Source organism: Mizuhopecten yessoensis, unplaced genomic scaffold, assembly GCF_002113885.1.
Source record: "Mizuhopecten yessoensis strain PY_sf001 unplaced genomic scaffold, ASM211388v2 scaffold10989_1, whole genome shotgun sequence".
Classification (NCBI taxonomy): Eukaryota; Metazoa; Mollusca; class Bivalvia; order Pectinida; family Pectinidae; genus Mizuhopecten; species Mizuhopecten yessoensis.
Window position 1 is genome coordinate 349,577 of NW_018408822.1, and position 14,793 is coordinate 364,369.

The 14,793-nt window shown below is 34.0% G+C and overlaps 1 protein-coding gene across 2 annotated transcripts in view; it reads right to left on the reverse strand.

The window, feature by feature from the left end:
• Positions 1-1,777: 1,777 nt before the first annotated feature.
• The window catches only part of LOC110464454 (1-acyl-sn-glycerol-3-phosphate acyltransferase epsilon-like), a 52,405-nt gene continuing 39,389 nt past the window's right edge, over positions 1,778-14,793 (reverse strand). For both annotated transcript variants that reach the window (XM_021519673.1, XM_021519672.1), the window contains exons 8-10: positions 12,557-12,718; positions 12,083-12,206; positions 1,778-9,226 (exon numbers count right to left, since the gene is read on the reverse strand). In XM_021519673.1, the coding sequence (XP_021375348.1) occupies positions 8,998-9,226; positions 12,083-12,206; positions 12,557-12,718 (515 nt within the window). In that variant the 3' untranslated portion in view covers positions 1,778-8,997. The remainder of the gene's footprint in view (positions 9,227-12,082; positions 12,207-12,556; positions 12,719-14,793) is intronic.

Here is a 14,793-nt window from a genome sequence, read left to right on the forward strand (position 1 = left end):
AATATGAATGAATGCCATCTTGTTGTGATCAGTACCAACATTGAACATGTAGAACTAAGGAGCAACAGAGACCACCTACTTGTGAAACGAAAAGTCTCTTAATTTCTCTGAGAAATAGCGATAAAGATATGTCAATATCTAAGAGAGCCATCTTGTGTATGCCTTTTGTCCTTAATTTGAACATGCAGAATCAAAAGCCAAGGGAAGCATACATTTGAAGTTTAAGAAAGATTTGTAATAAACAGTGATTACAAGAATTGTTTAAAGATTGGCTACAGGCCATGAAGAAGGCCGGTTTAAACAGCTGATGATAGTTCAAAAGATGGCGGGCCTATAATCGTAATAAAATACGAAAATACCCAAGTGTCAACAAAATACCAATTCACTGTGACATGGTTATTATCGAGAAAGGGCAAGTTCATGATAGCAAAATCACCCCGCTTATCGTACAGCGGAGTAGAAATTAGCCATACTTGTTTGTGATGATGTTGGCAAATATCAAAGGAGACATGTCTGTTGTGTCCTTGATTTCAAGCTAAGGAGAGTGTATACAATCGACATGGTCAAAACATCTATTTTCTCATTATTAAAAGACAGCACATCGTCGATGCATCTAAATGTGAAGGACTTAGCTAGTTTTTTGTTACCTGTCCTGATAAACTCATTAATAAATGCAGTCTCAAATGAAACCAAAAACAAGTTAGCCAGCAGAGGGGCAAACTTTGTTTCCTTTAGAATGCCCACGGTCTGCTGGAAAATCTTGCCACCGATCCAAACTCGACCAGAAACTCGGTCATTCTCACAATTTCATCCTCATTATATTTCAATTTGTGAACAAATTGTGTTCCAATTAACTTACAACCATATATTGATTTCACCTTTCTTGTAATGGAAAAACTCTCCTTAAAAGAGAATGAAGTGTTTTTTTCAGTTTAGAATGAGGAATGGTAATGTTAAGGGTCGAAAAGTGAAAAGTTTTGATGAAAGAAATCTTTCTGAGGAGAGAATATTAAATATTAAAGTTGGATCAAAAGATCTTTTGAATTCTTCCCAACCCACATAAACTGTCACAATACGACTGCAATAGTAATACATTGTAAGAATGTTCTTTAGAAACTTAAACAATAGCTCGAATGAGCCACTAGAAGAGCCAGCGATAAATCATTCTTGTAAAGTTCGGAATCAAATACAAACGAGGGAGGTCCGAATCCAATAAATGGGTATTGGAAAGATCACAATACAGGAGCGTGATGAGCTGATATTTCGCCTTGAGAAAATTGGAAGATGTATAGGTAGTTTTCTTTGTTATCAAGCAAACCTATGTTATTAGATACTGTAGATACAATTTCACTGTACATACATATCATGCAGACCGTTGAGTGTTGTTTAATCAAGGAATAAAGCTATTTCTTGTTTATATTTTGAATGTTCAACTAGCTCATTCTTTTTTCAATGATGGCCCCGATAGATTTGACCTACTCTGAAAGTGAATCCAATTCTGCATGCTCTTGTCTTGTCCATTATCTGGTGTAGGCTCCAATAGAACCCATCAGTAGAAGTCCACATCCCGTTGATAGTAGGCCTAGGAGTCTCAATACTGAGGACCCTTCATAAAAACCTCTCATAGCTTTGCATTATGGACATTTGGATTATTTGAGTTTGCCATATTTATAATACAATGTATATAACTGAGCCATACTTTTGGTGGTGAGAGACAAGTTTTGAATATTGACTGTTACTTTGAATATGGAACGGGAAATACTACACAACACATAAATACATAGATAAGTCAGCTTTTATTTCATATACATATATATTCAAAGCAAACACATTTCCCCAAGTCAGTCTGACTACAATGTAGCACAATACAACACATTCTTGGCAATTTGGCGTAATTTGATCAGATGCAGCACAGTAACGTCGAGTAGAAGTTTACAACAATGAACCGTTTTCTTATTCATTATTCGATTAAACAATTAGGTCCACATACAAAAATGAACGCCATATTCTAAGTCCCGCAAGAAATAAAAGCATCACTTGATCCATTCAATAAAATATTTTGTCTAATTTGACTAAACAAAGAATTAATACTTGCAATGTTGGTATTATTATAAAGATGCATGCAATATGCTGATCTTCAATAATTAAGCCCTATATACAAAATGTATTACATAAAATACAATGTACATAAAAATTCGACCACATTCAATAAAGAGATCAGTACTAAAACGATCAATTACAGCAGTGTATGCTCTTTTTCTTGTCAATCAAATGGAGTCCTAAACAATATTGAAAGTATTTCTGTTAACAATCCATTCAGATTGATATGTCTTTCCTGTGCGCCGCTTTGACCATCAAAGCACATATCAGAGAAACTAACTTACGCAAAAACTTAATATTGATGGAGATGCTGACAAAGTCAATGGACCATGAAAGGAAGGCCGCATCCAGCATTTGATGCATGGGTTGAGATGTACTATCTAAGATGCATGTATGGTCCACGTTTGGTTGGTCTAGCACTTATACTCTCAGTGAAACTAACTTAAACGCAAAACCTTAATGTTGATGTCGTCGCCGGAAAAGCAACACCTTAGTCTCGCTTTCACTACTTCGTGGCGTCGAGACGAAAACTAAACATCTTCAAATCGTTGAATTGACATCTCCTTATGAAAAAATCTCATACAAACAATGAAACAATAAAATATACAAACGTCTATTTTGACTAATATGTCCGAGTATGATCTGTCACTTGAGTAGTCCACCAAACGTTTGACAAGACAACATAAAGACTAGAGAATCTGGGTAGGAAAGAATAAATACACAGGGGACGGTAGAAAGATACTTATCTTTATCATAATACAGAGAGATGTATTACAGGGGATTGTGCTTCAGTCCCCTGGGGATATGCATGAATCATTATCATTCATATGCTGTATATAATGCTATCTGTATTATTATATCATATATTGACCACTATGCGGTAGGAGAATGTTATCTTCCATCCAAGCAACATCAGCCGAAAGCAACATCAGCTGAATGTTTACCGTACATTCAGACAACAAATGACCACTATAATGTCATATAGCAGCCCTTCCATATATATCATGAACTTGAGATAGTATAGGATCTTATACTTCTTTTCTTTAAAAGATGAGCAAATCGCTAAAAGAATGTTCATATAATAACATAAAAGTTTGCAAATAGAAAAGAAAACAGAAATTCCATTTTTTTTGTCAAGAAAAATGTCTGATACAGCAATAATTTCTTCAACATATTTTCAATAATGCTATGAAGTCACACTTAAACTTATAAGTAAATACAACCATAATACTACATGTACTTAATGAGCCACTCAGACACTTGGGAACCTTGACATACACTTTCGGCTGAAATATCTCCCAAAGAAACAAACAACCAGTGTTAATTAATGGAATCAAGATGACTGCAGTGGTACACAGACACACTAATAAATTGTTGTCAGTTACTTGAATACACTAACAATGCAAAATGCTGTAGGTTAACGGATAGCACTTCGAATCTCGATAATGTCCTCACAGCCGAGGTTTACATTATAACTCGTAACAAACGGGTCTGATGTCCTGTTTGTATCGTGAAGTAGTCATCTTTGTGGTGAGTAGTGGGAGCAATAATAATATTAGACTGGGGAGAAGGAGTCCTGCAGTACTTATTATATTGATAGAGAGCAATTGTAAGAGCTGGTCAGCTGTGTAAATTAGATATGTGTGGTCCGAGTGTGCGATATTGTTATTTTTTTTAAAATGATCAGAAGGTCAATTTTGTGAGGTACCCCCCCACCATCAAGTTTGAGGAAGGAGAACACTGTGCTGTCATTATGGACACATGAATGGATTATATATCATTAATATATATATACCACCGGTATATTTAGTTCAAATATAAGTAACGAAGTGAATGACGTCATATTTTTGTCATCAACACATGACCAACTAAAAGCTCAGTCACATTTGTTGGCAGCAGCCAGTTTTGAAAAAATGGACCAGGACTAAATGGAAATCTCATACTGCAAAACAACATGTCTTGGAAGAGTTTGTGTCGACAACAGGACCCAATCAAAATGCAACAAACAGTTGACCGCCAGAGAATGCAGACTAAGAGATGAACCGCCCCTAAGGATAATTTTAGGTGACCAAAGCAAGCACTTGGGCTACCCAGTTTGAAAAAATGAGTTATCAATAAGGATTTTGACCACCAAAGATCCACCAGGGTTTACTGTTTACTTTGTTTAACCACCTAAGTTCAATAATTCATCTCAAGCACTGCACCAGACATTAGCAAAAACGAGATATCATGGTGTCCAGATACATATCTACCTGCTGAAGTACTTAGTAAGCTTCCAACAGAAAGACTTAATCCTATCAAACATTTGTAGAGAAAGCTGCAGAATCAACAGAGGTACATATGTAGTACAGGATGAAACTAATGCTATGTACTTGAAGAATGACGTCGTTTTCAGGAATCCATCATAGTTGCATTGCTAACCCCAACAATGGCAAGTAACTAGCAGATCAGTTGAGAGCAGAGTAGTGAAAGGATTAGGTGTTAAAATTGACCCGAGCCTTAAAAATCATAATGGATGTGGTTGGACCATTATCCCGAACAAAAAGTGAGATTAGGTTATTTTATCACAAAAAGGATTGACAATAACAATATCTAGAGGCATTCCTACAGAAGAATATTGACACCTAAATTGTAAGACACGCTGGTGGAACTTTTCGGTAGAGTTGGAGTGTCTCTTGTTATCCTTATGGACCAAGGCACAAATTTCACCTTAAAACAACAAAGGAAATACAACGGGTGATGGGGATTAAAAACATAATAAAATCACCTTCATCCAACAGTTTACGGGGAAGTACAGAGGTTAGATGTATCTGTCAAAGTTGTATTAAACAGTTATACATGTCAAAAGAAAAGGCACGGGATGGACTATTGCTGAATGCGTTGTTCACATAAAGAGATGCCCAATGCAGAGACAGGATTTTCACCATAACTTATGTTCAATGGATGACCAGAAAAGGGACTGTTCACATGGTTCCAATACGTGAAAGCTTTGCAATGGAAAGGGCTATGGTGAATGAAAACCTGACCAGATGAAACCATGTTACCACAGGAGCTTCGACCTGGAGGTGAAGTTTTAAAATTATTGCCTCTGACAGCTCTAAAACAATTGCACAGTTGAAAAGACTGAACCTACTTATTAGGCAAGTAAATGAGACGAATATCGATTGACAACAATGCGATCCATTTCAGGAATGTAACAATCAGTTGATAGCCAAATAATATATTCTACCAAGAGCGGAAGAGGATCTTAGAAATGATGTAAGAGAATTGAGACTCATGTGGAAATTGGAAGACAGCATATGAACAGCATATCTGTAACTTTTACTGAAGAAATGGACACACCGAGATGGAGTACCTCAACAAACAGTCCATCAAGAGTCTGAAGTAACAGATACAGTACCGTGTGGCCAGGCAGGCTGAGGGTCTCCTTGTCACCAGGAATACACTCATACCGGAAAATAAGGCAGTAAAATTGGATAAGGGCTTTTGTTATGCCAGGGAGGCGTTCATGCCCGAATATGCAGGGAAATTGTGGTTCACGCATGTAATTGATGTTGATGAATACAAGACCAAGCATAACAATCATACAAGACATGCAAATTGAAGATGGTGATATTAGAGTAACAGCAACAGGAAATATAGTTAAAACAAAAGGAAACGGAAAAGTGTCCTTAGACATAGATGGTATTAAACTTTGTCTATGTATCACAGACTTTCCATACGACTATATTTTCGGTCTAGATATTGTTCAAGTATGTGATGCCAAAATAGATACAAAGAAGCCCTCATTCTCTTATGACTCAGGTCTCACAGTGAACATTAAATTTAATGTACACAGTATGAGTGAAAATAACGATAATACAAAACCTCTAATCCTATAAAATTGAGAGACAGTATTTATTTTATAGACTTGGATATACAAGTCAGATTTGTGTCACACAAATGAGAATTTAGCTGAATGGGCGTGTGCGCATGCTAAGCACCTGTCATTCCCTGCACAATCGTTCCTCATGCTATTTGAAAACCAGCCTTCTACATTATCAGACCTTCCATACACTATCATCTATCATTGTTCATTCCCTTGTAAGTTAAGGTGAGTTCAAATATACATGTCTTCTTTTATATTAATGTTATATCTAATTCATACTTTCTGTGAAATCATTCATTGCGTGTGAGTTATGTCATGTTCCTAATCAAGTATTCATGTTGTGTATTTGTGAACTTTGAAGATCTTTTCCAATGTAATAAACCTTCGAAAAAAACCTATATCTTCAGATTTTACTTTGACCGAGGATTACATAGAGATTGGAGGTGAGAAGGGGGTCCTTTTCCGTAGTTTTTAATTACTGGGTATACAAACAGAACTTCAGACCCAGTACTATTACACATTTCAACATTCTTAATAATAACCATTAGATTCATTTAAAAAACAATTATCCCATTGATATCAATCAGCTGGTACATATATTAATGTACACAAATGCTGTACAAACAAATACAATAAAATGATATAATAGAGAACAAGACAAAAAGCAAAAGCAAACAAATCTCATTTACAACAGTAATATTTGTTTGGTCAACCAAACGAAATTTCATTATCATTCTTAATACCAGGTAAGTAGGCTACCTCTATTGGCCCATGGCAATGACACTTTACAACCTAACAGTAACATTTAGTTCATTTGGAATTACTAATACGAATAACAGGGTGGCAGACTGGATAGAGCACCTGCTTTCCACGAAGATGGCCTAGGGTTTAATTTCCTGATCAGCTGCCTTCCACGAAGATGGCCTAGGGTTTAATTTCCTGATCAGCTGCCTTCCACGAAGATGGCCTAGGGTTTAATTTCCTGATCAGCTGTAAAAATGCATTGGGTCACCTGACCATGTGGGTTTCTCTGGATAGTCCAGGTTTCTAATACGTTAAAACCTCCGCATGTTTAATGTAAGTCTGATAATTTATTTCATAATTGTTGTACAATAAATAAAGGTTACATTTAAAAATTATGAGCTATAAAAGCCTAGCCCAATTGTTGAAATTAGCATCAGTACAATGTCATAATATATCACCCGCTCCTCTTGGCACATGGCTGTTTTAGATTTTTGATTGAAAAATCTTCCAAAAATGGAAATATAATTACATCAGGAGTTAACTGCTTTCAGTTGACATGTTGTATTGTTTACAAGTTTCATTTAACATGAGACCCCCTTTTACAGGTTACACATTTTCTAGCTGGCATTCATATTGACCCTTAATGACAACTGAAAGTAGCTCAAAGACAAAATGTCATTCAGTGGTACATTCACAAATACACCGTGTCATCTGAAAGCAGTTCACCTCAAATGAAAACTGACATGTGTGATTTAGCAGAGTAGAAATAGGAGAATAAATAGTATAAATGCTGACTACAAATATTTAAAAAGGCCATATTTATGTAAATCTAGAAAAGGTCTGGAGTATAAATGGTATATAATGTGTAAGCCTATCATAATCTGTTATTTATAACAGAACTACACTATAAACTGTGTACAACCAGACTATTATAGAAATTGTTTGCATAAATGTTAACTCTATTTAAAGATAGTCTACGACTACACTTTCCATCGAATAAAACAAGTGTAGAAAAAAACAATATTGTAATTATAAACAGAGCACAAATATTATACAACCACAAAGAGTGTTGTTTGTATAAATATTTACTCTATCTAGAGATAGTCCAGGACTAAATTATCCATCGAATAAAACAAGTGTAAAAAAAATATTTGTAGATAGAGATAGTACAAATATTATTCAACCACACACAGTGTTGTTAAGTGAAGAAACATTATATAGAGTGTATAGAATTAAACAAGTGCACCATCCGTGATTGTATAGAAACTAAAAAAGTATTACAGAAGTATACACCAGTAAATATACAGAAAAACATATGTTGTACTGGCAGTGTGGCAACAATGACACACATTACATTGTATATAAATCAAATAAATACATTTTGTATATGATAAATAGCAATAAATTGGCTTAATGGATTGAAATTATATCAGTGCATATAATAGAAATTCAAAGATTGAATGAAAAAAACATGCCATGAAATAATAAGACAAATAATTTGCTTCATACATTTTAAAAGATCAATTTCCTGTCTGAAACAGTAACAAGATCAAACACATGTACTTGTATTGTACTTGACACAAGCATGGATGGAATGGTTCATTTACATGAACAAGACCTATGGTAATACTGTAAGTGTAACAGGAGTGGAAAAAATACACGAAATCAGGAACCTCTAAACCTCAGACGAAAGCTCTATTAATCGAGCTACCAGGTCACCGTCGATCGACGCAGTCAAGTTCCGCTACATATGTCAGAAAATGTTATGGCAATTACATGCCAATTATTTTGATACCCACATGTAGATGATTTGTTCCCATTATTTTACATCATGTATGCTAGCATATTTTGAAAAAATTAAAAATCCTAAAAGAAATGGTACATATTTTCAAGAAAAATTGATCAACAATAATGTGTAGATATTGGTATTATAACCCTGAAAGACATTTTATAAGCAAAAACATATTGGAAATATTGTCATTTTGTTTTGTTACTTTTCTTGTTGCCGTTATTAATTGTACTCCTTAAAGAATGATGAACAAAATTTCTCTTACCTGGATTTAAGTCTTAAAACTAATATAAGGCAAGTGTAAGATATTTTTATACCTATGGCAGTTGAATAATGATTATTGAAATATGAATGTGTGTTAATTTGAACTTTGGCCTAATATATTTTGATGTGTCCACATTAGTACCATGGACTAAAAGGGACTACAAATTTAGAAATTGGCACAAGACATAACAAAACCACTCAGTAATTCCTACGATACATAACTAGCACTACATCAGGATCGGAAGGCCATCCAAACCCAGCCTCCTAGGGCACCGAACACGCAGAACTTTCCGTAGGCGATGCGACCTTCAGGGGTTGAGAGAATTAGGCCAATACAGGTTGTAAAGAAAAGCAGACAGGGCAGGGTCTGGCGATGCTTGAATGTGATTTGTTGTGCATCTCCTGGAAATTTACCAGCATTAGGCAAACTGACATCGTCCGAGTAAAAGTCTGTCATTATTCTGAAAGCATGAAGGATAAATAAAATCTGAGAATATCCACACATGTTGACATTAAACAATGATATTGACATAATAATTGCACATTCCAATTAATTATTTGTATACAAATCGGGGACTTTTTGTGATGGTGAATATGATGCAATATGAACCTGAAAAAGTGATGTTGACAGCCGCATAGCCGAGGCCAATCCCATTTTTAAGGTTCATATCACATTCTACTTACCATCACTAAAGTCTATAACTGTTTAACTATATGCTTCAAAAACCATATTTCCTGTTTTATTTAATGCTAGTGTACAGCTTAGCTGAACAATCATGCTGAAAAATATAATTTATTTCATTTTTACGTTAAATGATAACCAAACTTAAGGATCCCCGTCCCAGGCAGAGCAAAACATTCAATAATTCCACTGTCGTTTTTCAGTGTTAGAGTCACCTGCCCCTGATTACCATTTCGACAATGTCATTATCTTCCCTTGAATAGATTTTGTTTGAATAACTTTTCGATTACAGAGTTGTGTCCCTTGCGTTGAAAATCTCTAATCGCAAAAGTGTGGGGGGAAAAGCTGTCGTAACGATGTAAACAACGTCGTCGTGGCAGGCATCTCATGGCCGACATAGAAGTAGTGAGTATGCGACGAAACAAAGTGACACTTGTTCACACATTGAAGAGACGCTGACTACTTATCATGAGGCCCCTACTACTGACAATTTGACAGTTGAGCGGACACCGACGTCTGATGAGGATCCCTCCAGTACTAGTGACAATACGCCAATAACGTTTTAAGCTGATCGCAGGGTAGAGGAGTGGTTGACCAGAAAGGTCTGCGGTACTAGGCAAAGGTGACAGTACCCAAATCGGATCACCAAACCATCATTTTATTAAATCATTGAAAAATCTGGGGATGAATTATATTCATTTATGGTTGTATCAAAGGAAGAATATCGATGGGTGTTCTTACAAACGAAATTAGCACCTTGGGCTCACTTGAGATATTTATAAAACGCTCTGAAGTCACCAATCGGCGTCTCCGGTTATCTATTCTAAAACTACATCGTTGTTATAACTGATTTGTTGACACATTTATTTATTTATAAGTATTTTTGCAAAAAGTGATCCGATTTGAGTACTGCCTCCTTACAAGTAAATGCATCACACGACATCACATCAGTCAGGTTTATATATTATATATGTTATTTTATGCTTAATAGGCCTATATTTCAAGTTCCTTTTTATCCTACATACAACAGTGTTATTTTTACAATGTGATATTTTTATACCACAATATATATAGTATGTTGTTATCTGTACATAATGACAAAGTTTATTATTGCTATATAGTGTGATATTTTTAGATCACACTATGGTATGTTGTTATCTGCACATAATGTAAAAGTTTATTATTGCTATATATAGTGTGATATTTTTTCATATCACAATATGGTATGTAATGATCAATTATCTGTACATAATGTGAAAGTTTATTATTGTTTTGTTCAGAATGTAAAAGTTTATTATTGTTGTATAGTGTGATTTTTCATATCACAACATAGTATGTTATTTGTATAGTATGTAGAAATATATAATTGTTGTGTAAAGTATGTGGAACTTTGTTATTGTTGTTCATTGTGACATTTTTGCTATGACACAGTAAAGTACATTGTTTGTTATAATGTTATCCATACACAATGTGCAATTTGTTTTATATTGGTTATTACATTTGAAGTAATTTTATTGGTTGGTAATGCCTACTGTATTATATTTGTATAAAAAAGTGCTATATTGTATGTTGTAAATTGTATGCATATATACGACTTCTTGGGATTTAGAATTATTATTGGTACAAATTTAAGACTTGTCTCTCTTTTTTGTTTATATTTTTTTGTAGAATAATTAAGTCTGCAAGATATTTATTTTTTGTCGCCTTTATTTTCTTTTCGTTGTCCTAAACGTGTTGCATTGGCACTCTGAATTTTATTGATTCATATAATGGGCATTTTTGTTTGTTTTAGTATTATTGTTAGAAAATTACTCATTTTTTGTGTGTTTTGTTCATCAATATTGACATTGTTATTATTTTCTATGTGTTATATTTCTAATAAATCATTGTTGCATCAAATAATATATGTTTTGTTTCATTTTGTTCAATTGAAAAAAAATTAAAAAAATCGAAATTTCATAATTTCCCAAAAACTCTGAAGAAAATCCTGCAAGGTATGGGTTATTGTTCAGAATTATTTGCTTATGCAATAGCAATGCCCCAATGCCTCATTACAGTTTTAGGCGGAGGGACGGGGATCTTTAAGATACCCATTCAAAATATTTATTTATCAAATATATGTAATTCTTTAACTGTTTATTTGTCAAAGGAGCTTATCGTACGCCGCAATGCTGTGAAAAAATCTCTCTACTTAAAATCTTATTTCTCTACTCGAACACAAATCTCCCTATATTGTGTTCCAAAGTCATCATATGTGTGCAGGTACCAATGTTACAGAGGTCACTTCTGCCACCAATCATAAAACCTGAACTTCATGTTATGTATTTGTCCACCTGGGCCAAACTGAAATTCAATAACAAACAAATATTTGGTTCACCATCTATGCCATACTTTCCCTCCATGGAACAATCTTGTTTTCAAGTCTTACGATCTATCACCATGATTGTGAAAGATTATTCTATATAATGTGTACCCAGGTCCCTACATGGGACCATTTTAACTGAAATCCCCTTATCAAGTGCCTCATCCACTGGGCGTCAAACCCAGAACATCAGATTACTAATCCAGTACTCAAAAGACATTCCCTCCAACTGGTTGGTAACAAGGTAGAAATCACTATGACATTGACACTTACTTGTCCTTCCTTTCGTAGAGTCTGTGCAGCCAGGTTTGCAGCCTTTCCTCCTCCTTAGGGATATCCTGCATTGCAATCCGCTCCAGGTTCAGGTGTAGCTTAGATACCTTACCCAGCAGGAAATCTAAGGACAGTCATGACCATACTATTACATTCATATTCTTTGTAATTTTACCATTTTTTTGATCAAATATGGATTTCTGCCTTCTGAGTTTTTCTCAGTTCAAGTGTGAAATATTCAATAAGTATGCCCAAGTATAGAAAATAACACTTAAGCAGTGGACATGGGCATTTATTTTCAAAAACTTTCAAAAACTACCAGTAAAAGTATTTTCCTTTTTCTTTACATACATGTAATACACATCTGTTATGGAACTTCCACGAAAAGAAAGAAAGGTTTCACAAGTTGTTGCTTAGATACACAAATATATAACCACAAACAAAATGATCAGCAGCACATAGCGTAATACTGACCAGTCATAGGTGGTGCTGGTATGCGTTGACCAGAACTGTCTTTCGTGTTACTATAGGCGATGGTGATGTCATACACAACATCCACATGACCAGCCAGCTGCTCTATACACGCGTGCAAAGCCTTGGTACGGGGGGACAACACGTTTGTTAATTCCTTCAGTCCTGTTAAAAGTGCATAATGATCTTAAGGCCTCAGTTTAACAAATGTACTGTCTTTAACATAGAAAATGTAATTGGAGTTCAGAAAAAACGTTTCAGAAATCCACAAATTTAGCTATGTATTCCTATGACAAATATTAAATTTACTTTCATAGATTAAGGAATGTTTGTTAAACTAGAGTCAGGCTATACGTGTATGCTACCAGTACCTGTGCTGATACACACAGAATATGTATTGGAGTTATCAATATCAAATATATCATTAATTACCCAAGTATTACATCTTTTGGTTTCTCACATCAGAACTTTTTGGAAAGAAGATACATTTGACAGGAAGTGGAAGCATAAAACAATATTCCAACAACAATAATAAACTACTATATTTTACCTTGTAAGTGCCCTGAGAGCTTCAGCAATTTCAGAAAATTAGAATGATTGCAAATGTTCCAAAATTATTGAAAAGTAGCCATTGTGTAGACATTTGTTGATATGGATTGGTAAATAATGCTGAAGGGATAGAACTTTTGGACCAGAAAAAAAAACATTTATAAGGGATGTCTTATAAGATAAAATATTTTAGATAAAATGTTGTTCTGCGTATCTACAAATGACTGCCAACCAAGAATGATGCAAGCTTGTTCAATAAATACATAAATTTCCATTTGAAATCTCTAAAATTCTGACAACCTATGTTTTTTTTCTTCAAAGCAGTATAACTACAAAATTTGAAGAAATTCTACTGAAAAATGGTGACACAAACCTATCACCTTAAGACACACAACACATGTCCCTTTAACTCAAAGAATCAAAGCTCAATTTAGTCAATCACATGCTCTAAAGAGTCTAATGTGGTTTACCGGTATATTATAGTTACATTGAATCCTGTTTGAGTCAACAGAATTTACATACAAGAAATTTATAAAATACAAGAAAATCATCAATGATATTTGAACAACCATGCATGGCTACTGCATCTCTACATATAGCTATCACACAGCTATAGTGCATGATCGACTGTGTGGAATGAGGCTTATTTCTTTAATTATTTTGTCATTCAATCATCAAAACAATGGAAATTCTAATTCAATTATCAAAATAATGAAAATGTTAATTCAATTATTAAATAATGATAATTCTAATTCAATTAAAATATTGTTAATTCTAATTTACTTTCTTTGCAACATTATTTTTTGGCAGCATATTCACTTGTCAAGAAATTTTGTTTTGGCCAGTCCACAAAAGCTGCAAATTTCTACACACTTGTCAAAGGTGAATATTGATAAAAGAAAATGTATGTGTATTTTCAAAGCAACCAACAGTATTTGATGGATTGATTGATGCTATATATTTTCATCTTAAATAATTTATGATTCAGCAAAAATGTATCTTTCATATCCGAGTTAATGAAAATATTTCAGCAAAGACGTGCATCACATGATGTTTTAATCACTTCACTTATCCATCTTATTCCTGGAAAATACCATTTCTATTTTAAGAATATGTGACCAAAAAGTGTGTTATTTTAATAAAAGCAATTATATAAATTGGGATAGAAATAATAACCCTATTGTTTTTAATGAGATTTGCGATAGTATATCAGGAATATACTTTGAAAAATGTGTTTTACATTAGCTCAAGCATTGCCAATAATTTTTATTTTATTTTTTTTATTTTTATTTTTTCAAATTTTTACATTAGTACACAATACAGTTACAATATATAAACATGACATAACACAAACATATATAAAGACATACACACACTCATTCATTATCATACCAACATCAATACAATTATCAGAAAGGAAAGGTAGGATTGTTGAAAATTTGTATTACATTTTGAATTTCTAAGCTAGCTGTCAGTGTGAGCGTAATCAATATTTACATTTACTCAATACAACAAATATATTTATAAATTGATAAGTTACTTATGGTAAATCAGTCGTAATTTCAAGTTTGGGTGTTTCAAAAAAAGTTTTGCCATTTGGCCCATTCTCTTTGAAACTGGTCTAAGTAGCTTTCTCCCTTACTTCTAGCAATGTATTTTTGAGTTGTATATGTATCTTTTAGTGTATTTTT